The 26,306-nt window shown below is 43.0% G+C and overlaps 1 protein-coding gene across 1 annotated transcript in view; it reads left to right on the top strand.

The window, feature by feature from the left end:
* LOC120066151 (protein Wnt-7b-like) overlaps window positions 1-21,699 on the top strand; it is a 33,364-nt gene extending 11,665 nt beyond the window's left edge. Inside the window, exons 3-4 of the mRNA XM_039017311.1 lie at window positions 13,623-13,894; window positions 19,561-21,699. Of these exons, the coding sequence (XP_038873239.1) occupies window positions 13,623-13,894; window positions 19,561-20,040 (752 nt within the window). The 3' untranslated portion in view covers window positions 20,041-21,699. The remainder of the gene's footprint in view (window positions 1-13,622; window positions 13,895-19,560) is intronic.
* The last annotated feature ends 4,607 nt before the right edge of the window (window positions 21,700-26,306 follow it).

Raw genomic sequence — 26,306 nt, 5'->3', positions numbered from 1 at the left:
ACTCTGGCCCCTGGCTCATTGCACAAGAATGGAGAATGGATGCAGGACAGGGGCAGGTGAACCTCTCAGTGCACGACATAGGAATGCTGCTTTTATTTCATACCAACACTAAAAGCCCGGGCTGGGCTGGGGAATCCACTTGTTAGAATCTATTAGAGACTGGAGAACTCAATCTACATCCTACATTTAATGACAAAGCAATGCAGTAGTAGTCCCTTCGTTTTTTTGACCAAGTTGCTTTTCACACACAAACATCTATTCAATCATCAGAGAGGAGAAGCTGTCAGACTAGCAGGCTGTTCTGCTCTATGGGCTACATTGCATTGCCTCCTGCTCTCGCTGCACCTTTTCTTAGAAGCAGCAGCCTGAAGGCAGCCGACAGACAGACAGGCAGGCAGTGAGTTGAGTTATAGCGCTGAGCCTGACTCCATGAGTACAACTCTGGAGAGAGGCACTCCAAGGCACGACCAGCTAGGAGTCAAACGGACGGCATGAAAAATGCCTAGCAGTTCCAACCGGTTGGTTAGCAAGCGAACGAGAGGTCTGGGGGCTTTTAAAAGAGGAAAAAACTTAACTGGGGTGGAATGTGGGAGATGGTGGGGGGTATCAGGGAGGGGATGGGGGTGGTTCCGTCTCTATTTCCCCTCGCCTGGGCGCATACAATACAGTATCGTCTCCCCAATGAAGCGCTCTCTCACTCCCACACATCCCCCGGGGGGGTGGGGTGAGGGTTGTAGAGGGGGAGTGCTACTGCTGCCCAGCGGCCGGGCGGCTGGGGTAGGCCCGAGCCAAACAGACGTCTATACAGATAAAAGATGTGGAAGTCAGCAGGTTCATTGGAAGCCACTTGAGAGGAAAGGGTTAGGACAGGCACATACTTGATCAGGAGCTGAAGATGCAAACTACTACTCCCTTAAACAGACCAGCTCCCCCGGATCAGACATCAGACAGGGAGGGGGAAGGGTCACAGTCAACAGATCACCTCGCTCCATAAGTCAGACTGATTAGAGTGGGTTTTTATCTCTGTTTAGAAGTGGGCTGAACAGAGGAAAGGTGAATAATGTTCAAGTTTTGACTTAAACAGGTGACTCACAAGCAAAATGGTATATATTTTTGCCACTGGTCAGATGCAGAAGATTCTTCTCAATTTTCTACGTGTTTATTTAAAGGAATACTGTGCCTGTGCACAGAACATGCATTTTCTGCAAATGTTATGCTAATATCAGCCCGCAGCATAAATTGATCAAATCAGTGATGAGTTGGTTGGGTTTGTCTCTCGTTCCACAATGGAGGTTGTTTTCATGAAAATCAGGATTTTCTACAAGTTGCTCATGCATCTGTACATTGACAACTCTTGGAAGGAGTGCTATCAGCTATCATCAGTTTAAAGGAATCCACTGTTATACTGTGATGTACTATATGAGATTGAGCTGTCATAGGCTAGCTAAGCTCACAGAGGCTGAAATAAATGTCTTTATTGGCAATTCAGTCCAAATGAATTCCTTGCCATGTAATGTCTCCCAATTATGTCACATTTTTTCCTGTGGTCCTTTTAATGAGATAAGATGCTATCATTGAAGTAGCAATACATTTCAGGTGTAGATTTGTTATTCTTGGTCATTTGCGATTTTAGTGTCAACAAGGAAAGTATAGCTTTGTCTAATGAACTGTAATAGAGCTGAAGGTCACAATTGCGGGGCAACTAAATACTCCACGCCAATTATAAATGAATTGGTAAGATTTCCTTCCTTTTCTCAGAATCACTTCGTAATTTGTGGTGAAACTGTATCGTAAAAGAATGCAAACACAGACAGTATCTCCATAGAATCTGATCCTAATTATGAGTGACTATCCTCCCAAACCTAACAATGTATTTAAATGCACTGCTATGATCAAAACATACACATATGGTTTAATTTATGCATGTGTTGCATGATTTCATCCAATTTGACTAAATTAAAGGAAAGGCAATTTGGAATATTCATTATGACCAGCTGAAGTTTTCTACAACCACAAATGTTTTCATTTAAATGGAAAAGTCAAATACAAATCTGAAAAGAAACATATTCCCTTCAAATATGAACTTTTGGGAACCCCCCTCAAGGCATTCTAAATGTAAAAGATCATAGAGAGCCGGTCAGAAAATGTCAGCCTTTGCAAAGTAAACACTATAAATGAGTCATTGAATCCCAGGAAGGAGTGACTGTACATTATCATATGATAGTGGTCATCTATTTTTTACGTTTATTGGCTTGTCTTCTCTCCCCATATTTTACATCCAACAGACTGGTGGGGAGTGAAATGTAGTAATTAAATTCTTGCTAGAATAATGATTTGATGCCCCATCTGATTGCAAAAGTCTCTGCTGACACACAGCTCGTAACCTAACACATTCCATTCCACAGCCAAGTGTTTAACCAACCCATCCTTGTTTAATGTAGAGAGGAAAAACACATTTTTTAAGACTGTAAGAGCAACGTAAGTGGATGCTTTGACACCGATGAACTCTCCCAAAATATCATTCATCACTTTAGTAGTATACAACTACAGAGGCCATTCCTTTTAACTTCACTATTTATAATAATATATGCCATTTTGCAGACACTTTCATCCAAAGCAACTTACAGTAATGTGTGCATGCATTTTACCTATTTGTGGCCCCGGGAATCGAACCCACAACCCTGGCAGCGAAAGCGCTATGCTGCACTAACTGAGCAATACTGGACCACTCTCCTCTTCCTGTTGGGTATATTACTCTCAAGCAAATTATTGCAATCAAAGCTGATATGCTATCAGACTTTCTACAGCGTTATCATGGAAAGATGAGAACGCTGTAGAACTTGATTTAATGTGCAACATAACGCCCGTACAGCGCTCAGTAAATGGAATCAACCATAGCCAAGTAACTCATATCATGTGGATAACCCTATGCAGATGATGCGTGCATTGTGCTATGCGAGACTGGTAGCGAATAAAATACCTATGTTTGGAGCCATCATCATGTGGGTCGGCCTAATCCGCTGGCCGCTCCTCCTCGTCAAGCCACTGAGGCCAGGGGAAACAGAATGGGACGAGGAACTTGACATGATGGAAACATGTAGAATGTGTATCACCATCTGTAGGCTTTATCAGGGTCATTGGAGTTGATCATTGGAGTTGATCATTAGAGTTTATCACATTGGAGTTGATCATTGGAGTTGGTCATTGGAGTTGATCATTGGAGTTGATCATTAGAGTTGATCACATTAGAGTTGATCATTGGAGCTGATCATTAGACTTGATCATTGGAGTTGATCATTGGAGCTGATCATTGGAGTTGATCAATGGAGTTGATCATTGGAGTTGATCATTAGAGTTGATCACATTGGAGTTGATCATTGGAGTTGATCATTAGAATTGATCATTAGAGTTGATCACATTAGAGTTGATCATTAGAGTTGATCATTGGAGTTGATCATTGGAGTTGATCATTGGAGTTGATCACATTAGAGTTTATCACATTAGAGTTGATCATTGGAGTTGATCATTAGAGTTTATCACATTAGAGTTGGTCATTGGAGTTGATCATTAGAGTTTTTCACATTAGAGTTGATCATTGGAGTTGATCATTGTAGTTGATCATTAGAGTTGATCATTAGAGTTGATCATTAGAGTTGATCATTGGAGTTGATCATTAATAGTTGATCATTGGATTTGATCATTAGAGTTGATCATTAGAGTTAATCATTAGAGTTGATCAGGTACTGTGCTGTTATGTGGTGAGTCTGGTTGTGTTCCACTACAGTGTGGGCTGTATCTGTAGCCTTTATCAGGTACAGTAGTCTGGCTGTGGTTTGACCTACAGAGAGTGGGTTGTTAGTCCCCAAGGCATGGCAAAGGTTGGTATGTGTAGCATCATCTGTAGGCTTTATCAGGGTCATCAGGATCTCTTCCTTAGACACTGGGCAGTGTTTTCCATAATGTGTTTGTTGCCTAGGCAGGCCTCACCTCCTACGTCGGGGAACCAGTTGTGTCTGGTCCCCACGGCTGCTCTCTCTCTCCACCTACCCCTCTCCCCCTCTCTCTCAGACAGCATGGGGGTCCCCTCTCACCTACAGAGTATACTGTCTGCTGACAGGAGCTGGGTGTCCTGGCCTGCCCTACCCCTCGGCCCCCCGGGGGCCTGATGCCATGGGCCGGGGTGGGTGGATAACCCGGGTGGTGTTATCGTCCGCTGGGATCTGTGTCCGTCTGTGTCCGCCTGGCCGCCAGACGCGGGGGAACAGGATGTGAGAGGATCAACTGTAATCTCAAAGCGCGCTTTGTTCCACACAATCCCAGCACTAACAGTATCCACTACACGCAAGTCGGCAGAGCACATTTACATGTGCCAACAATCACAGCACTATTGAACATTAAAGAAAGTTGATTGAGAGACAGATACAGAGAGGTTTTGGAGGTGGAAATGTTCAAGAGGCTTTAACCCCTTATCGAGGTGACACTATGAAAGTGGGAGACTTTGCATGTTGTTAATGTCGGGACGATCAGATATCCTCTGAGACTCAAGTGAGTGGTTGAGTTACAGTTTAACCAGTACGTTGGATATCTAGGCAGCGTACTACTTGACAGTTGACACACAAACAAGATGCCAATCATTCAAATTGACTAGAACTTCTAACAATGACATCAAATGAACTACTTTCTGAGTTGCTCAATTAGATGAGGTCTTGACCTGTCCCGACTCATTACAGGATTTTCCGTTCAAGTTAGTTTGATGGATTTTGGCAAGTTTTTTTTTGGCAGAGTCATCATTGTGTCAGAATCTTTATCTTCACCTCGGGGAAGATAGATGGGAGAAGTTCGGGCACATGAACAGTGATCCAACTGTGGGTCTTAGAGAGGCAGATTGGTTGGCTTCCCAGTATTTAAAACCATTACGCCCCGAATGCCCTCATATTGTTTTTCAGTTCTAACTAACACTTAACTCGTTCTCTCTTCGTCATCGTCCTATGGACCAGAACTTAAGACTTATTCCGCCTGCCTGAGTGTGTGACTCCCACAGCATTACAGTATATATACGCGCTTTGCAATGTGAGTGTATTCAGTATGTACTTCTGGTAAAACAATATTATTTTATTGTACAGGAACATGGCTGCACTAATTCCTCTAGCTGCAAACCTCAAGGACCACAACTTTGTCTATAATTTGCTCAGAGCATATGTTCATAGCAACGGTACATAAAGCGGAACGAAAAACAGTAGTGCAGAGTGCATTAGTCAGCTCGGGGAGAGAGAGATAGAGAAAGAGAGAGAGAGAGCAAAAGTGAGAGAGAGAAGGAAAGAAAGAAAGAGAGAAATTGGTTGGTATACAAAGCAAGGGTTTTCCTCTACTGGGGCCCTGGAGAGAGAGGGTAAGTAACAGCACTAGGGCACTGCAAACTCACTGGGTGCGGACTGTGTGTTGTTGTTTTGGGATGTGTGGAGTACATACATGTATGGCATAAACTTCTTGGGTTATCATTAGAAACACTGATTTAGTATTAGTATTTAGTCGCCTTTCCTTTTTTCGGGATAAGGCTCAACCCTTTTCCTAGTGGCACTCTGACTCTCTGAAACCGCAATGCCTTTTCATGCCTGTGTGGTTGCAGTTGAATTGCAAACACAAGCAAACACATACCACACTGCCTAACTGCAACACCTTGTGGCTACCAGCAGGTGCCACCTTTTTTCTTTGTTCCAAGTCAATGATTACATGTGTGCTGTACATTATGGGCTCTCAGTCTGTGCTTTAACAGATTACTTCAAACTAGAACTATAGAACTATAGAACTGTCCTCCTCAACTGTAATGCTTCCATGCTGTAAGCAAGACACTCTTCCTCTCTCCTCCTCCACCTCCTCCTCCTCTCTGAGTGCATTTAGAGACAGGGGCCTTCCTCTCCGGCAGCCAAGGCCTCCCCCCTCTCTTTTACAGGCGCTTGGCTTGTGTGTAGAGGCCACTGGTCTGCACTGCTGAGCTTAGCTTAGTGTGTATGTGAGTGTGTGTGTGTGTGTGTGTGTGTGTGTGTGTGTGTGTGTGCGTGCGTGCGTGCGTGCGTGCGTGCGTGCGTGCGTGCGTGCGTGCGTGCGTGCAAGGGTATATCGATGTATCCGTATCTGTATGTGTGTGCGTGAGTGTGTGTGTTCTGCCTCTGCTTTGCTTGGGTTCCCACCCTGATTCCATCCGGGGCCCACTCCCCTCTCCCCAGCTCCTCCTCCTCTCTCTTTATCCCTGTGCCCCGCCCCAGAGCAGTGATTAAGTCATTCGTGTGCTCTGTGACTCACTGGGACAGCTCTCTGTCTGACCCACTGAGGTATAAAGAACTGGAGACCGCGTCCAAGGTGTCCGACCGTTGTTGTCAACGTAATCTACTCACGTTCACATATGCCGATTCATGGACCGTCTATGTCCAGGTTGCATCCGGTTTACGCAGTCCAACTTTACATGTGCATACAGGGGCTGCGGTCAAAACGTGAATTAGACAGCCCTCGGACCTCAACCCTCAGCCCTTGAATGACGTTTGCCATCGTCACAACCGAGTGTACCTTAAATGTCCCTTGCCCAAGCGAGGGAGAGTGATGATCGGTGGAAATCTTGTTGAGCCTAAAAACAACCAATCTGAAGCTATTGATGTACCTAGCAAGCTAACATAGCTAGCTAGCACTCCTGTCAGGTAGCTGGCTAGCTAGTTTTATGGTCTTTTATTCCAGTAAATTTCAGAATTCCAAAAATATGTTTACGAAGTCACTTTGAGCATCATATTACCATTTGCCACCGCTAAAATCAATGTCATCTATATATTTTTGTCTCACGTGCCGAAAATGCAGCGTGTTGATTCAATTTGACACTTTGCGGCCAATGGAGTTTGACATGTGACTACAGTTTGCTTTGAATTGTTGGTCTTATCAACCCCAGAAGTGATTAAAGTTGTTCACTCTCGCCCTCGAGCTAATTTGAGGGTCGAGGGAGAAACTTTTGTGAATTGGACCGCCACATAAGATGTCAATCAGTCTGCATCCAGTTTCGACCGGGATTCTCCTGAGGGAAAGTGGCTAGCGCGAGGGCTGAGGTGGTAAAAATAACACGATTGGACCGCAACCAGGGAGGGGCGCGACGACGTCATCACGTCATCCAAAAACATGGCAGACATTGGATGAATATAAAATGTTAATGATGGGGGAAAAAATCAGCCTCAGCGACAATTATTTGAATAATTCAATGGATGTTTTGTGCACAAAGGTAATGACTAAAGTGTCTTATTAGGAATTTTCCAGTCTGACTTCTCTATGTGGCCACATATAGAAATTCTTTCTGAACCAGGGACTCAGTTAAACTGCAGTACAAGACTGAAGGAGCAGTCGAAACCATGCTTCTATACCGGAACCCTGGCCCCTTGGTCTGATCCTCTGTCCCCCATCACGTACACAGCTCCAAACAAACACAGGCTCTAAAGAGGAAGCACATTGCCAGTCCATAGCACAGTGATGGTTAGTTGTAGTGTTTCCAGGCAGCACAGTGTCCAGGCCAGGAGCTCGCCAGAGGGCCAGGGGCTGGCAGTAACCTCAGTACTTGTGAACCAACCGTGGTTTCTACGGCGACTGTCCCCAATGTGTCCTTTCTGTGTCCCTTTGTGTCCTATTTTCCTCCCTTGTCAACAACATCAACAAAGGCCAAATGCTTACTTACGAGCCCTTAACCAACAATGCAGTTTAAAAAAATACTGATAAGAATTAGAAATACAAGTAAGAAGTAATTAAAGAGCAGCAGTAAAATAACAATAGCGAGACAATATACAGGGGGGTACTTGTACAGAGTCAATGTGCGGGGGCACCGGTTAGTTGAGGTAATATGTACATGTAGGTAGAGTTATTAAAGTGACTATGCATAGATGATAACAACAGAGAGTAGCAGCGGTGTAAAAGGGTGAGGAGGGGGGGGGGGGGGGGGGGGGGGGGGGGGGGGGGGCAATGCGATTTAGGTGTTCAGGAGTCTTATGGCTTGGGGGTAGAAGCTGTTTAGAAGCCTCTTGGACCTAGACTTGGTGCTTCGGGTACCGCTTGCCGTGCGGTAGCAGAGAGAACAGTCTATGACCAGGGTGGCTGGAGTCTTTGACAATTTTCAGGACCTTCCTCTGACACCGCCTGGTATAGAGGTCCTGGATGGCAGGAAGTTTGGCCCCAGTGATGTACTGGGCCGTTCGCACTACCTCTGTAGTGCCTTGCGGTCGGAGGCCGAGCAGTTGCCATACCAGGCAGTGATGCAACCAGTCAGAATGCTCTCGATGGCGCAGCTGTAGAACCTTTTGAGGATCTGAGGACCCATGGCAAATCTTTTCAGTCTCCTCAGGAGGAATAGGTTTTGTCGTGCCCGCTTCACTACTGTCAAGGAACTTGAAGCTCTCAACCTGCTCCACTACAGCCCCGTCGATGAGAATGGAGGCGTGCTCAGTCCTCTTTTTCCTGTAGTCCACAATCATCTCCTTTGTCACGAGGAGAGCTTTGCTAGTGTGGCCTAGCACTGTCTGTACTGTCTGTACTCTCTCAGGCTTATAACTCCATTGCTGTGTCATGTGAAATTTGTTTTGTGGTGCACTCGCCTCCGTTTTAAACACAGATTGATGTAAAAGTGTCCGGCTACCACATCCAGAAATGTTTGGGTCCATTTGGTACGGCAAGACATGACAAACACGCAGAGGCCAGGCAGTGGTCAGCTTATGTGAAGGCCACACTCTCACACCCACTCCATACAAGGTTTATTCCTCCATACAGGGTGTAGCGAGCCATCCTGTATGGCCCCGGGATGTTGACTGGTACCTGCTCTCAGGGAAAAGCTTGTGCCTTCCTTCCCTTCCTTAGTTTCCATCTTGGACACTGTCACAGACACTTGCCACTAAACTCCATTAAACATCTGGTTTAATATTCCCCTATTCTTCTCCCCAGACTGTTCCAAGTTCATTGAGGTTTTTCTGGTCAGTCCAATTTTCCACTGGCAGCAGAGAAGGCTATCCCAGGGTGGTTCTTCCTGGAATCCTGTCAGGACTCTGGGGCCTGCTGCCTCTTTAGCCTTTTTCTCTTTCATAAACCACATTCCTGTTCATCAAGCGGTGTCTCCGTGTACACAACTCCCATTCATACTGTACATCTCTTTGAGCATCACGTCCAGCACACCAACACAGCCTTGAACATCTGGCTTATCAATACAAAATAAATCACCTCACGGATCAATGATGAAACTTCATCACCAACACTACTCCATCAAACCTTACACTCACTGATACTCAGAGACTCAAACACAGAAATGGGGCATCTCAAGGTTGCAGCATCAAACATCAAACATCTCCTCCATGGAAGCAGTATCAACACATGTTATTCTGCTAGCTAGTCCAAGCATCAAGCAACTCCCTAGGGTCTTGGGTCTGCAAACATTCCTTGCACAGTTGTAAACAGTCTGATTCAAGAATACCAGTTGTGTGAATTAAAATGTGAATAAAGACATGCAAGCATGATGTTGACGTCATTGTGTGATGGATAATGCTGATTCCCACAAACGGAACTCCCGAATATGTGCATAGGATCACTGCAGCAGAATAAAGTGGGTGCTGCTTTCTTACCATTTTCTCTCGTTACTAGACTAAGCACTCTTAGCGTTGGCTGGCAGTTCCGTGCAGGGCCATAACTACATATGAGGACACCGAGGTCTGGGACCTCAGTAATTTAAAAAAATATATATAGAAAAAACAATATTTTGTACACATCTAAATATTGCTCCCGGCGTCGATCAAAGCTCAGAACATTTATACTCATGATCAACTGACTTCTGATTGTGCCTGCCTCTTTGCGAATGAGTGAGACACGAAACAAACTACCCCAACTACCCCAAATGTCTCCGGGCTCAAGTAGGCAACTAGAGACGCAGCTGACAATGTGTTTACGAGATGCTGGACAAAAGGCCATTTTAAAACCGACCCACGACTCCTGTGTACAGACATCCCCCAAACAAACAAAAACTGACTCTCGGAGAATGAGTGGCCAACTGGTAAATAGTCGCTTATATGTCAGTCAGTCAGGTGGCTAGCTGCCTTAGAGACTTCTATTGTAGTAACATTTATTAAGGGCTCTGGCTAGTATTACTTAGCCAGCTAGAAGGAAGAACTAAGAAGCTAACATTAACCAGGAGCACAAAAAAATGGCTACTAAGTTCTCATAATAACTTTGCTTTACAGAGAGTAGATTACTGAGACAGACAGTGATGTGGCACTCATTGGTGAGGCTGAGGCAGACTGCAATGCATGCAGGAGGAAGCAGAGGAAACAGAGAGAGAGAGAGGAAGCAAGCAGAGAGAGAGGTTTGTATAGTGGTTCCTAAACTGGGGGTCAGTCCCCATGTGGGGTCCCCTGAGAAAATCTGTCAAACAGGTTAGTAACTTTAAAAAATATATATATGTTTCAATATGAACATCTCGACATGGCCTAGGCCTACATTAAAATGCAATCAAAATGCAAAAAATACAGTTCAAAAGTTGTCATTACCTTTTCGTTTATATCGGTGGTTGTTCATCTTATCTCGATCACCCACTGCAGTTTATAGTTCATCCGTTACCCACTTTTTTTTTACCACTACATCACTGATATTAATACAGAATCGTAAGTAATATTGTAATAATTCATGTTAAAGTGATAAAACGATCATCTGTGTGCTCCGTTGATGTCTGTTTGTGCGGAGCTTGATTAGTGTGGCCTAGGAATACACATGTGAACACTATGCAATCTATGTAAAGATTTGATGATTTTATGCAATTCATCATTACAACCGACTGAACTGTTACTGATGCTACGTGTCAGTGTGAATCATTTCTCATATTTCCCCTCTTTCAGGGTTATAACATTACAATTGTATAGGTAATAGGCTATGTGTTTGTAGATCGACTGAGGTGAATGAACCTACAGCAGCCAAGGTGATAATGGCTGGGTAGATTTTGCTTGTTTTTCCTGTTTTCCAAATAGCATTTTAAAGTTGTTTTATTGTATAGAAATACAGTAAATGAGCTTCAACATTCAAAAAAAATTATCCTGGGACCTCACTAAAACTCAAACCCTGGTTCCGGCCCTGGTTCCAGAGCCAACAGGGGGTGTCAACCAATACCAGCCCACCCAATCATCATCATTTTCCCCCATGAGCAGTTTTAGTGCAGGCAGAATGGGCCCAGAAACAGGCCTGCATCTATGGCACAGGGAACCACCCTTCCTACCCTGGAAACTCCAGTATCCATTCTGTTTTTACCATTACACTGCCCCGCCGTGTGTGTGTTCGGTGTGTGTGTATATTTTGAGTATGTGTGTCTTTGTGTGTGTCTGTGTACATGTGATGTTATGTGTGCGATTCTGTGTGTGTTTCCGTGTGTGTGACTGTGTGCGTGAGGTGGGGATAGCTCAGCAACAAGATCTCACGGTTTTACCAGTTTTAATTCAGATTCTGATGTTTAACCATGTTTCTCCAAACGTCAAATTTTGAAGTTCCGCCAAACGTCAAATTTCGAAGTGTTTTTTACACCCCAGATTGCTCCTCCTACTCCACATCATTCCAAATTCCAAAGGTTAAGGGTTAAAGTTTTTGGATAGGGTTAAAACATAAAGTTTAGGCATTCATTTCGAATGGTTAAGGGTTAAGGTTTGCGATATGGTTAATACCCCAAAATGCAAAACGAGTGTCTACCACTCTGATTGAACACACATATTCACAAATTGGGGTTGGGAACATTGTGGTGATTTTCAGGTGGACATGTAACAACACCCTGAGTGCATCGGACACAAACCAAAACATCTATACAAATGTAACAGCACATCGAAATAGACAAACACGTTTGTGGAATTTATTTCCCCACAAGTTCATCTGACTCTGGGGAAATAGATAAAAGGTCCTCATTGCCATAATCCCGAAGTATCCCTTTAAACCCAAACCCACTTGATGGTAATAGTGCTCACTGTTGCCCCTAGTGGCCAGTTTTGAAGGCGATCCCCGACGTCCACAGGACATGCACAGACATCCAATTTCGAAGTCAATCTGAGCTTTAAGTAACCACAAGCTGGCAGGTCACATCTCTGTTGGTAACCAGGAAGGCTGGTGGTTGTGAGTCATTCCTCATACAGTACATACGGCAGGCAGTGGGCAGGCAGTGGGCAGGCAGTGGGCAGGCAGTGGGCAGGCAGGCCAGGGCATTAGCAATAGCAGCAGTCATGGCCGGGGCTAGCTCCAGCACGGACTAGCAGCCTCCACTGGCTGTGACCACAGTGTTTGGGGCTGTAAAATAAGGACAATTAAGCAGTGATTTTACGTCTATTTTTTTTCTGTAATTTGGCTAAATACATTGCAATATGGAGTGGCCACACATTGCTGAACGTCAAGATATTTTCCCCTTCCCTCATGCTGGTAGCTTGGTACAGTAGGCCATGTGGACCAGACAGCAGAAAGTATACCGGTCCGATCATAAAATCTCCTTGATATCTGAAATACTTGATTAATAGTATTCACATGAGACGGAACAAACATCAGAGTAAGAAGAAAACACAACCATGAGTTCTACAGCGTGCTTGCTGTGACGTTACAGGCAAAGTATGTTACGTAAAAGAAACAGGAACATCCATGTAAAAAAAGAAAAGATCCCCCACTCCCCCTCATAAATGCTTAGAGGCCCACTAAAACCCACTGGTTAGTCACCAGTAGCGTTTGTTCTCCCTCCACCCTCTCTCTTTGAAGCGCAGAGCCTCTCTACTCTCTCTCACATTAAGGACGGCTCAGGGGACACCTGGGTCACTCACAGTGACAGCACAGCGCCCACGGACCCTTTTAGAGCACAGCAGTCTTTTAAAGGCTGAGCACTGCCTACTGACCATAGGACAGCACTAGTGGATGCATACTTGAAAAGGGATGGTAGAACAAAACATCTGTGTTGACGGCCCTGAACAATAAATCTCATTTGAGACTACATATGTCACACGGCATCACTTTTGCCTGTTGATTGTCCTCTGACCTTACGCGTACATGGCCTTAGCCTTTACCAGCAATACTGAAGTCCTAACCACTGCAGACTGTACTGTAGACAGAGAGAACACCAGAGAGGGAAACCTTTGCTGCCAGGCTACTACAGACAGAGAGAGAGAGAGAGAGAGATAGCCAAGAAAAGAAAAGGAAAGTAAGTGCACTAAGCAGCCAGGCAGACCTGCAGACCACAGCTGTAGTAATGTGGGCAGCAATACAAGGTGCTCGAGGAGAGGAATTCAGCACTTTGGACAGCACCTAGCTACAGTACTCTCCTCTCTCCACTCTGCCTGGAATCACAGCACCGCATACTTGGAGGCTGTGCTTAAGGACTTTGTGGTCTGCGCTGTGACCATGTTACTAAGGTGCAGGAGGGGAAGGAGGGAGGGACGCAGGGGAGGTCTTGCCTGGAGGGTTATGCCGGATTTCCGTGTCTAGATCAAGTGTGAATAGAATAAAAACGGGAGCAACGAGGTCACAGTACACACCAGCTTCTATAGTGTTCAGTTGTCATCGTTGTAGTTCTACAACTATTTAACGACCTTACTCTCTCTCCCGTCTCCTCTTCTCAGGTAGCCGGGAGGCTGCGTTCACGTACGCTATCACGGCCGCTGGCGTAGCCCACGCCATCACGGCGGCGTGTAGCCAGGGCAACCTGAGCCAGTGTGGCTGCGACCGGGAGAAGCAGGGTTACTATAATCAGGAGGAGGGCTGGAAGTGGGGAGGCTGCTCGGCAGACATCAAGTATGGCGTGGAGTTCTCCAGGAGGTTCGTAGACGCCCGCGAGATCAAGAAGACCACGCGCCGGCTGATGAACCTCCACAACAATGAGGCAGGGAGAAAGGTAAACACCCACATAGAAGAAATGCATCTTTGTCTTTTTAGTTTGGTGTCTGTGCGCATGCATCCATGTGTAAACACCCTAGGCCTGAGAAAGAGTGGAAACCTACAGACTGGTGGCGGGAACCCCTGATTGGGTGACGTGCTGATTGACAAGTCCCAGTTAGCCTCTCAGCAGCTTGTTTTGCTTTAGCTCAATTACTGTTTTTTTCCCCCTACTATAATGGGGTGTATTTTTCTCTAGGAGTGATCTGGCACACTTGGGCCATGTTTGTTTGCTATTAGTCATCCCAGAACACAGAACAACATGAACCATAACAGAGAGAGGGCGGGAGGGAGGGTAGAGAGAGAGACAGAGAGGCATAGTGAACAACAGAGAAAAATGAAGAGAGAGATGTAGAAAGAAGGAGTGAGAGAGCGCAAAAATGACAGAAAGATGACAGAGGGAGAGAGAGAGAGAGCGAAAGAAAGAGTGAGAGAGCCTGACTGTCTGCCTGTGCTTCTCTGGCATTCTGGTGACAAATGGATCTAATTAATAAGTTCAGGGTTTTATCGTGTGCTCGCTGCTCGCTGGGGAAGCAGAGCGCGGCCGGCCGCCAGCTGCCAGATGGAGTTCTGCCATGGCCCTCCATCCAGCCCTTTCATGGAATTATGAAGTGTAAAGTCAGGAACAGGATATTATTGCAGTTCTCTCAGCCGTACCAAAAACACAGCACTGCTATTTCACTGCACCCATTCTGTTTCTGAAAGCACAGCGACAATGGTGGAGTTAACGCAGGCAGACTGATATGAGGGGATCGCGGTCAGGTGACCTGTCTGCGTCTGAGTTAGGCCTGGCAGAGGTTTGGTATGGATGATGCGATTCAATCAAACACACGCTGTGGAAACTGGAGTTGTGGGGGGAAAATGACTTTTTCTAGTGCTGTCTGTTGATTAACGAGACAAGAGGGAAACTCAACTAAACATATTTCCAGTTTGAATGGCTGCATTTTCACAGCACAGGAATAATGTCCTTTTCTTTACAGTGTTTGGGGTTTGATTGAAGCTGGCCCTAGACCATTTAACGAAATACTCTGGTGTCTAACAAGTTTGAGAGTCTACTACTCTACCACTACAAAGATCTCTCTGCATCTAGAACATTCCGACACAAACACTGTAGGCTCCAGTTCTGTAAATCCCAAATAAATACAGACAAACCCATGGAATTATTTAGTCTCTCTGTAAGTTTGACCAGAGATTTCTTTTGCGGAAATCTGGTCATATCTGACTAATTGGTAGCAGACAAGAGGTTTGATGGACACAGTGTAAAGTAAATGTTTCCAACCATTCAGTCAGTCTGTTTCACACAGACAATCATTGTGGGTTGTGCCGCTGTACTTTTTTGGAAATCCTCATTCTGAATCACCATGTGTGATGAGATTGTTGGTTGACCCTCAAATCTTTAACCTTCTCCCCACTCTTTCAATCAAATATCTGCTAATGAGGGATTTCAAATCACATACAGTGTCAATGTAAGAGTCTAACGGCGTGTATTAATCGATAACTCAGCGTACAAAGTGTCTGATAGAAGTGTCTGTAAGTGTCTGATAGAAATGATGACTACTGCTGGCAAGGCATCGTGCCAGGAAAAAAAACTGCTCTGGAAAAATGCCCTGCCAACAAAACGGAACATCTTATACAACAAATACATGCTTGGTTCTTACAAGTAGAAGCGCCCAATTAGGTTGAAAGAGTCATGTTAAGACTACTACAGAAGTGTTAATGTATTCCATGTCTCGTACAAGAGCCACAGTCTCTTATTTCTCAATTACTTTATCCTCTCTATTCTCTACAAAATACAGTTTGTACTGTAGTGGTAGAACGCAGTACTACAGTAAGTTACTAGAAGCCTGTTGTAGAACAAGGATTGTCTCATTCCTGACACTAAACTGCTGTGGACACCACACAATATTTCCCAGATGCCCTAGGATTAGGCATTTAGTAGGAGTTCTCTACTACACTGTGTGCCACATGTTGGAGCTGAAGATGAGCTTGGTGAGGGCGTGGGGTAGGGGAAATGAACCAGTGCTAGTGCATTTCAAAAACGATTCAGTTTCTAAGAGATATGTCTGCTATCTGAACATGTAAGAGTGTTTTGATTCAAGATAAGAGACTTTGAAGTGTTGGTTTTGGAGGATCTGTTTTATTGCGACATCGAGTACTTCATGCATCGAGCTTGTTCATTTAAACACCATGTTTCTTTACTTAATAAACCAAACCATGATCCCAGTGTACACCGTGATCCAGATGCAAACAGTTAATGGTCATCTGTCGAGGATGTCTGCCCAACGTATCTGCAACAAATAAAATAGCCGAATGATCTACATTTAACTCAAGTGTAATGGTGTATGGTTATTTGAGATTTAGATGTATTTTCCTCTGCTTTTGATGTGGTCTTCAGGAAGGTAGGGATAATTACATGGTAGAATATTACCAGAAATGGCATTTTTCCTCGCTCTACGGCCCGCGAGGGGGTCTTATCCCCAGGGGGTGGTTTGAGTTAATAAAATATATTGAAAAAATATATATTGTTTTGAAAAAAAAATTGGTGGTGGAAAACAAACTCAATATATTTTAAAATAACTAAAACCAACTCAAAATTGTGTAGTAATGATAATGGACCTACATTCATACAGTTTCTGGACTGTGTCCAGTTCAGCAATAATCACCTAAATGAAAGCTAGACAGTCAGGGACCATAGAACATTTAAAAAACGATAGATATAGAACAATTTCTTCAGATTTTGATGGCGAGGGAATATAACACATTTTCAGTGCGGCCCTCCAGACCTTGTTGAAGACTGAATACGGCCCCCGGGGCCAAATTGTTTTGACAATCCTGCTCTACGCTTAGCCAGGATGCGAATGTTTGACCCTTAGACGTAAGTGGATGTGGCACAATGCACAGAACAAACAACAAGTGTGAATTCAGATAAAACAAAACTCCCCATTCTATAACACAATATTAAGTAAAATACTTCAAAACAAATGTGTTTGGAATTCCACAGATCTGTCATTGAGAACGGACATCCGTTTCCACTTCCAAACAAAGAGTGCATTTACCAACCATCTGCTGCCAACTCTTGGTTATTCATTAATAGACCCAATATTGAACTCAAATAAATATGTCCTCTTCACTCAGATTGTCTCTTGGTCTTTCTCTAAAGGATGTATATGTAACACTGACGAGAAAACAAACTAGGAAAGCACTGGTGTGAACTGTGAAGCTGACGTTATATCAGAGAAATACCAGCTTCCATAGAAACATGCCGTCCAAACAGTGCTGCAAATACAACATAGACAACAGTTGTCTTTTTCGCCCATGCAACAGTGTGGTATGTTCCCAGACTTTTATTTAAAGAATATTAAGTAAACTCTTATAAGGAGAGATGTTTAAACTTGATGGTTTCAAGTATTCAAGTATGATTATTATCTGAGTATGTCCTTTTAAAAATGTCAAGGACGTTTTTAAAGCATTTTGATTCATAAGTATCATGACATTTCTCATACTTTTACCAAGCCCAATGGAGGATTGTTGGACAGAATCCTGTCACATTTTCACCTTGCATTAGACGACTGTGTTTGGGAGGTCAGTACAGTGGCTTGCGAAAGTATTCACCCTATTTTTTTCCTATTTTGTTGCCTTACAACCTGGAATTAAAATAGATTTTGGGGGGATTTGTATAATTTGATTTACATAACATGCCTACCACTTTGAAGATGCAAAATATTTTTTCTTGTGAAACAAACAAGAAATAAGACAAAAAAAACTGAAAACTTCACCTATTCACCCCCCCCAAAATCAATACTTTGTAGAGCCACCTTTCTCAGTAATTACAGCTGCAAGTCTCTTGGTGTATGTCTCTATAAGCTTGGCACATCTAGCCACTGGGATTTTTTCAGATTAAAGGCAAAATTGCTCCAGCTCCTTCAAGTTGGATGGGTTCCGCTGATGTACAGCAATCTTTAAGTCATACCACAGATTCTCAATTGGATTGAGGTCTGGGCTTTGACTAGACCATTGCAAGACATTTAAATGTTTCCCCACTCGAGTGTTACTTTAGCAGTATGCTTAGGGTCATTGTCCTGCTGGAAGGTGAACCTCCATCCCAGTCTCAAATCTTTGGAAGACTGAAAAAGGTTTCCCTCAAGGATTTCCCTGTATTTAGCGCCATCCATAATTTCTTTAATTCTGACCAGTTTCCCAGTCCCTGCCGATGGAAAAACATCCCCACAGCATTATGCTGCCACCACCATGCTTCACTGTGGGGATGGTGTTCTCGGGGTGATGAGAGGTGTTGGGTTTGCGCCAGACATAGCGTTTTCCTTGATGGCCAAAAAGCTCAATTTTAGTCTCATCTGACCAGAGTACCACCTTCCATATGTTTGGGGAGTCTCCCACATGCCTTTTGGCGAACACCAAACGTGTTTGCTTATTTTTTATCTTTAAGCAATGGCTTTTTTTCTGGACACTCTTCTATGAAACCCAGCTCTGTGGAATGTACAGCTTAAAGTGGTCCTATGGACAGATATTAAAATCTCCACTGTGGAGCTTTGCAGCTCCTTCAGGGTTATCTTTGGTCTCTTTGTTGCCTCTCTGATTAATGCCCTCCTTTCCTGGTCCATGAGTTTTGGTGGGCAGCCCTCTCTTGGCAGGTTTGTTGTGGTGACATGTTCTTTCAATGATTAATAATGGATTTAATGGTGTTCTGTGGGATGTTCAAAGTTCCTGATCTTTTTTTATAACCCAACCCTGATCTGTACTTCTCCACAACTTTGTCCCTGACCTGTTTGGAGAGCTGCTTGGTCTTCATGGTGCCGCTTGCTTGGTGGTGCCCTTTGCTTAATGGTGTTGCAGACTCTGGGGCCTTTCAGAATAGGTATATATATATATATATATATATATATATATATATATATATATATATATATATATATATATATATATACTGAGATCATGTGACACTTAGATTGCAGACAGGTAGACTTTATTTAACTAATTATGTGACTTCCGAATGTAATTGGTTGCACCAGATCTTATTTAGGGGCTTCATAGCAAAGGGGTGAATACATTTGCACGCACCATTGTTCATTTTTTTATTTTTGGGGAATTATTTTAAACAAGTTTCTTTTTTTCTCACCAATTTGGACTATTTTGTGTATGTTCATTACAGGAAATCCAAATAGAAATCCATTTAAATGACAGGTTGTAATGCAACAAAATAAGAAAAATCCCAAGGGGGTGAATACTTTTGCAAGGCACTGTAGTTATTGCCAAACACACTAAAATAGTATCTATTTGTTGTCTCAAGAGGTAATTAATTAGAAGTTTTGATAAAGGTGCGGTGGTTCAACAACATTTGAGAACAGCTTGGTCTTTTATTACAGACTCCGATCTTAATATGATATTATACCAAGGGCCATCTTTTCTCACTGACCTTCTGTTGACTGTTTTTCCATCATTCATTTAGCAGAAGAGCTAGGAACCTCTTCACCCTGGCCTTGGTTTCTGTTTCCACCCTAGTCAGATCATTCCAGTATTTTAAAGCTGGGCCTGCCACAGGAATGCAATGTAATGTCATGTAACGCCATGTAACCTCTTACGACACTCTCTTCCTGTGTGTCCATGCAGGTCCTGGAAGAGCGGATGAAGTTGGAGTGTAAGTGTCACGGCGTGTCGGGCTCCTGCACTACCAAGACCTGCTGGACGACCCTGCCCAAGTTCCGAGAGATCGGCTATATCCTGAAGGACAAGTACAACGAGGCGGTTCATGTGGAAGTGGTCCGGGCCAGCCGACTACGCCAGCCCACCTTCCTCAAGGTGAAGAAGACCCAGGGCTTCCGCAAGCCCATGGAGACCGACCTCGTCTACATCGAGAGGTCGCCCAACTACTGCGAGGAGGATGCGGCCACGGGGAGCGTGGGTACCCAGGGGAGGCTGTGTAACCGCACCTCGCCACACACGGACGGCTGCGACCTCATGTGCTGCGGCCGGGGCTACAACACGCACCAGTACACCAAAGTGTGGCAGTGCAACTGTAAGTTCCAGTGGTGCTGCTTTGTCAAGTGCAACACGTGCAGCGAGAGGACGGAGGTGTTTACCTGCAAATAAAGGGGTTTGGCATAACGGACCTACAGTACGGTACTATGACGGGGAGGGGCGTAGCAGGACTAGTTGGATGAGGAGGAACACCCCCAGAGGAAAGATAAATGGACATGTCTTGGAACAGGAACAATGAAAGATTTTACAATAAAAAAGGAATGGAATTTTTCATGTCAGCTCTTCATGGCATTGTTTTGCACAGCAGAATCAAAATTTGCTTTTTAAGAAAGTAAAGGCTAAATATCAATAGGTAATAATACTACCCCAAATCTTTGACTGACTGAGACAAAATAATGTGTGCTCATGTAGTGATGTATTCAAAGTGACTCTAAAAGTTGGGACTACAGGAAACAAATTGTGCCTGGACGGGAACTGTGCATTGCACTCTGGGATTTGTAGTTCTGTTTTTCCCAGAATGGCTTCTAAATGGAACAGAAAGAGACTGGAGATGTGGTAGAAAATGACAGTAACTGTTGAGGGATGAGACTCTGGGAAAGAGTCATCTAAAAGTCTTCTAGTAAGAACTCTTTGGAGTTTTCTTTTGTTTTTCCACAGAGGGAGAGAGCAGAGGTGAATATTTTATCCCCCAAACAGAAGGTGTTTTCTTTTTGGAGCTGTGTAGACATGAAGAACGCTGTGTTAGCGTGGTGCCTTGGGGCGCACCGAAAGCTGAGTCTCTATAGTAAGCCCTCTGCTGCCAACTGGAACAGAGTATGTCCGTTTTCCAGTCACACTGGAACTGTCTGTTTGAACACTGAAAATAAATGGTTTATTTATGTTATAGTATCTTAAAACAAAGCACTAACGGGTAGAAATGTCTTTTTTGTACTAAGTGTAAAAAATACTTTTTAGAAAACTCTGACTGAAGATTATGCGTGTCTTTTAGAAAATGGTACCCATCCCACTATCAATCCCCCTTTTTTCTAAAATGGTTTCATTGCTATTGGTGTGTTGACTACAACAACAACAAAATCAACATTAAAGTGTGTTTTACAATTAGAATCAATCACATTGGTTCTATTTTGCTGTAGCATAGCTTTTGTTTGCAGTCATTTATGAACCAGATGGTAGGCCTACATCATGTCTGGGTTATTTCGCATTTTCAGGCAAAGACAGTAGAAAGAGCACCCCTTTCTTAACCGCAAAGATCCTTCCTCAATTCATTTAACGTGATATTGACATGTTTCTGCATGTGTTGTCGAGAGACGCCTCAAATGAAAATCATATTAACTCCAATTTGACTGAGTTTTGAAATGTATTGCAAAGAAAAACAAGACTGAGAATCAAAGTGAGTGAAGTCTGCTGGTCTCGAGAGGAAATGCAAGGCGTCAGCCAATGGCTTCATTCATTCACTGCATACAAAGCTGTGATCTCATTCTCATCTGTATTCATTGGTTGCGGTTATGCTATACAAAAGTGTCCGGTTACGTAGAGTTTCAGTGACGTAAAACATCAGAACACATCATTTTGGCACTTTATCATAATCGATCATGATGCTCATCATCTATTTTTTCGTGCTTAAGCTTCATATGTTGATATGAGACGATTTGTTTTTCTGCTGATTTGAGATCATGATGACGCAAGGTTTACTTCTCAGACAGGCCAGTTTCTTTCTTGTTTAATTTTCTTGGATTTTCATGAGATAGACAGATCTGTCGTTGTGTGCACAGTGAATAATAAACGTTACAATTTAGGTAAAAGGTGCTGTTTTATTGTAGTATCGATGTAAATCTAGTGCTTTCATCGTTTTCAATGATGGTATCAATGTAGGTGCTACACAAATACAATAGTAGTTTAATTAACCGGATAGTCTGCTGACTAAAGCAAACTATTTAATGCCGTCTAGACCTGAAAGTTTATCAAATGAGTATGTGTTCTAATATTGATTAAAACCACTCCAGCCTGTTACTATTTCAAGATACAGTATAAACTCACAAACAAGGGGATAAACGTGTGAAAATTATCCGATTTATTTCTCAGATAGTTTCTCATCGCTACACCCACATATTAGAAAGACTAATCCTGAAGTTACTGATTAACATAATTGGGGTCAATTGTTTACTTTGCCATGTTTGAGTTCTCTACAATATCCAGAGAGTTATCTCAATTTTTTTATGGCAGAAGACCATATATTGTTTGGCCCAAATGCATGTTGATTCACATAATATTGCCTGTCAGTGCTCATCTCAGTTGCCCATGACAACTGTTCCACCAAATATCCAAAGGGCTTATTATTTGGGCTCTGACTCTCTGCAATGGAACACATTCTTAATATGTCTGGCCATTGTATGTAGAGATTTTAAGCCGCCATTGTCTATATAAAAAAATGTCCCTTATTCAGAAGTTCCAACCACCGCGAATATGGCTATTGGCGTTGCGAAGGAAGCATAAATCATTAAATATCATAAATAAATAAATCAACCAGCTTGCTGACTTTGACAGTATTTTGTACACAGCACATGTTCATAATAATCTGTGGTTCGTCTGTCTTGATTATGGTACGCACAAAACAAAAGTAAATGATCTCTCGCGGCCCATCGCTGAGTCAGTCATGCGTGCAGCGAGTGGGAGAGCAAGTGGAAGAGAGAGTCTTTGGGTTTCCTAAAGCTTCATAGGGAGTTCTTGTGTTGCCTTTTCTGGGTAATTGGGGTTGTCTGGCTTGGATTGTCAGAGCAGCCTGTAAAGCCACATCTTCTCACTCTATCATTGAATAATCGGTCTAACTCAGTCACCATTTGTTGCACATGTTCTTGACTGTATGCCTGCTGTAGTCAATATATCACAATTTGATATGAGATACTATTAAATCAAAATCAAATAAAATGTTATTGGTCACATACACATATTTAGCAGATGTTATTGCGGGTGTAGTGAAATGCCTATTATTGATAGTGTTGGGGAAGCTACTCTGAAAATATAGTTTACCAATCTACCAATTACTTCACACTGGAAGAAGTTAAGCTACCCTAAAATAAACATATCGTTTACTTCACTAAAGTTACTTTGAAAAAGTAGTTCACTACATCCAAACGACTTTGTGAGAAATTATCATAACTAAATCTTGAAGTGTCATAGAATACAAATTGCAAGAACGGATCTCTCTGTCGTCAGATGTTAACAGTGTAATTTAAACTATTAAACACTAAATATATGTTTCACGGGAGAATTAGGTAGATCTGATGCCGAAAAAGAAAGGAAATTGTTGCCTACTTCACACATATTTTATTTAATTTTTGCAAAAAAAAGTAGTGTGTAGGAGTTCCAGTAGGTAGCGTGGCAAAAAAAGTAATTAACTGCTGAAAACACTACCTAGATTTAGATGAACTACCACAAAGCCACTGCAAAATGTAGGTTATTACTAGTTGAATATATGTTACTCACTATTACCCAACACTGATTATTGATATCAATAAGTACATTTCAAGTGTTATGGATGCCTTTACATATTGATGGAGTACCTGTACAGTGATTACCTCAACCCTCTGAACCCTCACCATACTCTCTGTGTTGGCAGCATTGGCCCCTAGAGTCACTAAATACTATAGGCCATTTAAGCAGACACTTTTATCGAAAGCTACTTACAGTCATGCGTGCAAACATATGGGTGCCCTGGAAATCAAACCCACAACCCTGGCGGTGCAAGCGCAACTCTCTACCAACTGAGCCACACAGGACCACAAATAGGGAAGTGGAGCTCCATGCAAATTACCTGTGCTGAATAAGAAGTGCCTCATTTGGCTTCTTGCTTTGGGACACAAACGAGTGTCATTCTTTTGTGAGTGTGTTTTTCTAGATGGATGGGAAGGCTGGATGGAACAAGGATGTACATGTGCAGTCGGAAACAGCAAGTGAGAGAGAGTGTGGGGATACTGTTAAGGAAGTACAACATTGGGTCAAGCTAGCAGTTCTGTGGAGGAGAGAAATTGGTGTGAATCACATTTATGTTGTCTTTTCATAAATGGAAATTCTTGTGTTCTCTAATAGTTAATAGTCAAATCCACTTAAGATCAGATCAAAAAGTAAGATAAAAACTAATAGCCTACTCGTCTTTGAACCAATTCATTTGTTGGTAATTGTTAGTTCCCTTGTTGGTTGTTGATAGTTCATTTGAATGTTGAATGGATTCTAATATGGACTCTGAAAGTCAGTCACCAAGACTTGGGTTTGTTTACTTAGCCCAGCTTGAAATTAGCATTTGAGGAACTGAAAAGGGTTATGTCATTTTCTAAATATCCATGACAGATTGATGGAGTAATTTGGATGAATGTTGCATTTAAAATTGAGAACTTGTTATTTTAGCATTAGTTATCAAATCAAATTGTTTTTGTCACATGCTTTGTAAACAACAGGTGTAGACTAACAGTGCAATGCTTACTTAGGGGCTCTTGCCAACAATGCAGAGAGAAAAATAATAGAAAAATATCACAAGGAATGAATAATCAATGAGTAACGATAACTTGGCTCTATACACAGGATACCAGTACCGAGTCAATGTGCAGAGGTACGAGGTAAATGAGGTAGATATGTACATATAGGTAGGGATAAAGTGACTAGGCAACAGGATAGATAATAAACAGTAGCAGCAGCATATGTGATGAGTACAATGAGTTAGTGCAAAAAGGGTTCAATGCAGATAGTCCGGGAAGCTTTTTGGTTAACTATTTAACCAACTATTTAGCAGTCTTATGGCTTGCGGGTAGAAGCTGTTTAGGGTCCTGTTGGTTCCAGATGGTACCGCTTGTTGTGCGGTAGCAGAGGGAACAGTCTATGATTTGGGTAGCTGGAATCTTTGACCATTTTTTAGGGCCTTCCTCTGACACTTCCTGGTATAGAGGTCCTGGATGGCAGGGAGCTGAGCCTCTGTGGTGTACTGGACCGTAAGCCCTACCCTCTGTAGCGCCTTGTGATTGGATGCCAAGCAGATGCCATACCAAGCGGTGATGCAACCAGTCAAGATGCTCTCGATGGTGCAGGTGTAGAACTTTTTGAGGAATATTTTCAGCCTCCTGAGAGGGAAGAGGCGTGTCGTGCTTTCTTCACGACTGTGTTGATGTGTGTGTACCATGTTCATTCCTTACTGATGTGGACACCGAGGAACTTGAAGCTCTCGACCCGCTCCACTACAGCCACGTCGATGTGGATGGAGGCATGTTCGACCCTTTGCTTCCTGTAGTCCACCATCAGCTCCTTCATCTTGCGTTGAGGGAGAGGTTGTTGTCGTGGCACCACACTGACAGGTCACTGACCTCCTCCCTATAGGCTCTCATCGTCTTCGGTTATCAGGCTTACCACCGCTGTGTAGTCAGCAAACCTACTGATGGTGTTGGAGTCGTGCACGGCCACGCAGTCGTGGGTGAACAGAGAGTACAGGAGGGGACTAAGCACGCACCCCTGAGGTGCCATGTGTTGACGGTCAGTGTGGTGGATGTGTTGCTGCCTACCCTCACCATCTGGGAGCAGCCCGTCAGTTATCCCAGACATAACAAAAATAAACATGACATTTACTTGGGCCAAATTGAGATAAAAAACGAAATTACCAGAAAATTCCAATACAAAATACTGTTTAAATCCAATACATAAAAATGGTGTCAACATGACTATTTTTATACATGATTGTGAGTCATAATCAATATGTCCATGGTTGTTGTTGAGTTTTATGGTATATTTACATGTGCTATATTTATATCTACTGCTTTGGAACAGACAAGGGTCCACCTTTATTTGTACATATTATGGATAAATTGATATAAAGACAATATTTATGAATAGGTCTATTTACAGAACAGTGGAATATTTTGACCTTTGTACAAAATATACTCCAGAACGACCAGTTGTTTTTCAAAAGTACATTTTATTAAAAACAAATCTCATAATATTTTTTTTTTTCATGATGTGAAAAGTATAAATGGTTGCTGTGTGTTAAACGTAATTTTGATTCAGATCTTTTTATAAAGGGGCGCTACTGTGAAAAGAGCCATGCTACTTTATTCATTTGGTGGGCGCTCCCACTCGTTCTCCTGTATGTGAAAAGCATAACAGCCGGGCAGCAGAGCAGAAGTAAGATGTGTTTTGTTAGTTGTCTGAAACCCTGGGGACCGGAACCACATACGCTCCCCATACTATACCCTTGATGGAGAAAAATACATCCATTTGTTTCTGAAAAACATTAAAAAAATATGAGATAGAAAAACAGACTGCTGTGTGCGTGCCTTCTTGTAAAGCAGCTATTGTTTAGTTGACAGAATCATTAGTTCATTGGGTTATATTCTGCAAGC

This window comes from Salvelinus namaycush, chromosome 21, assembly GCF_016432855.1.
Source record: "Salvelinus namaycush isolate Seneca chromosome 21, SaNama_1.0, whole genome shotgun sequence".
Lineage (NCBI taxonomy): Eukaryota > Metazoa > Chordata > Actinopteri > Salmoniformes > Salmonidae > Salvelinus > Salvelinus namaycush.
The sequence above is the reverse complement of the archived record's forward strand: the minus strand, read 5'-3'. Positions and strand labels throughout refer to the sequence as shown.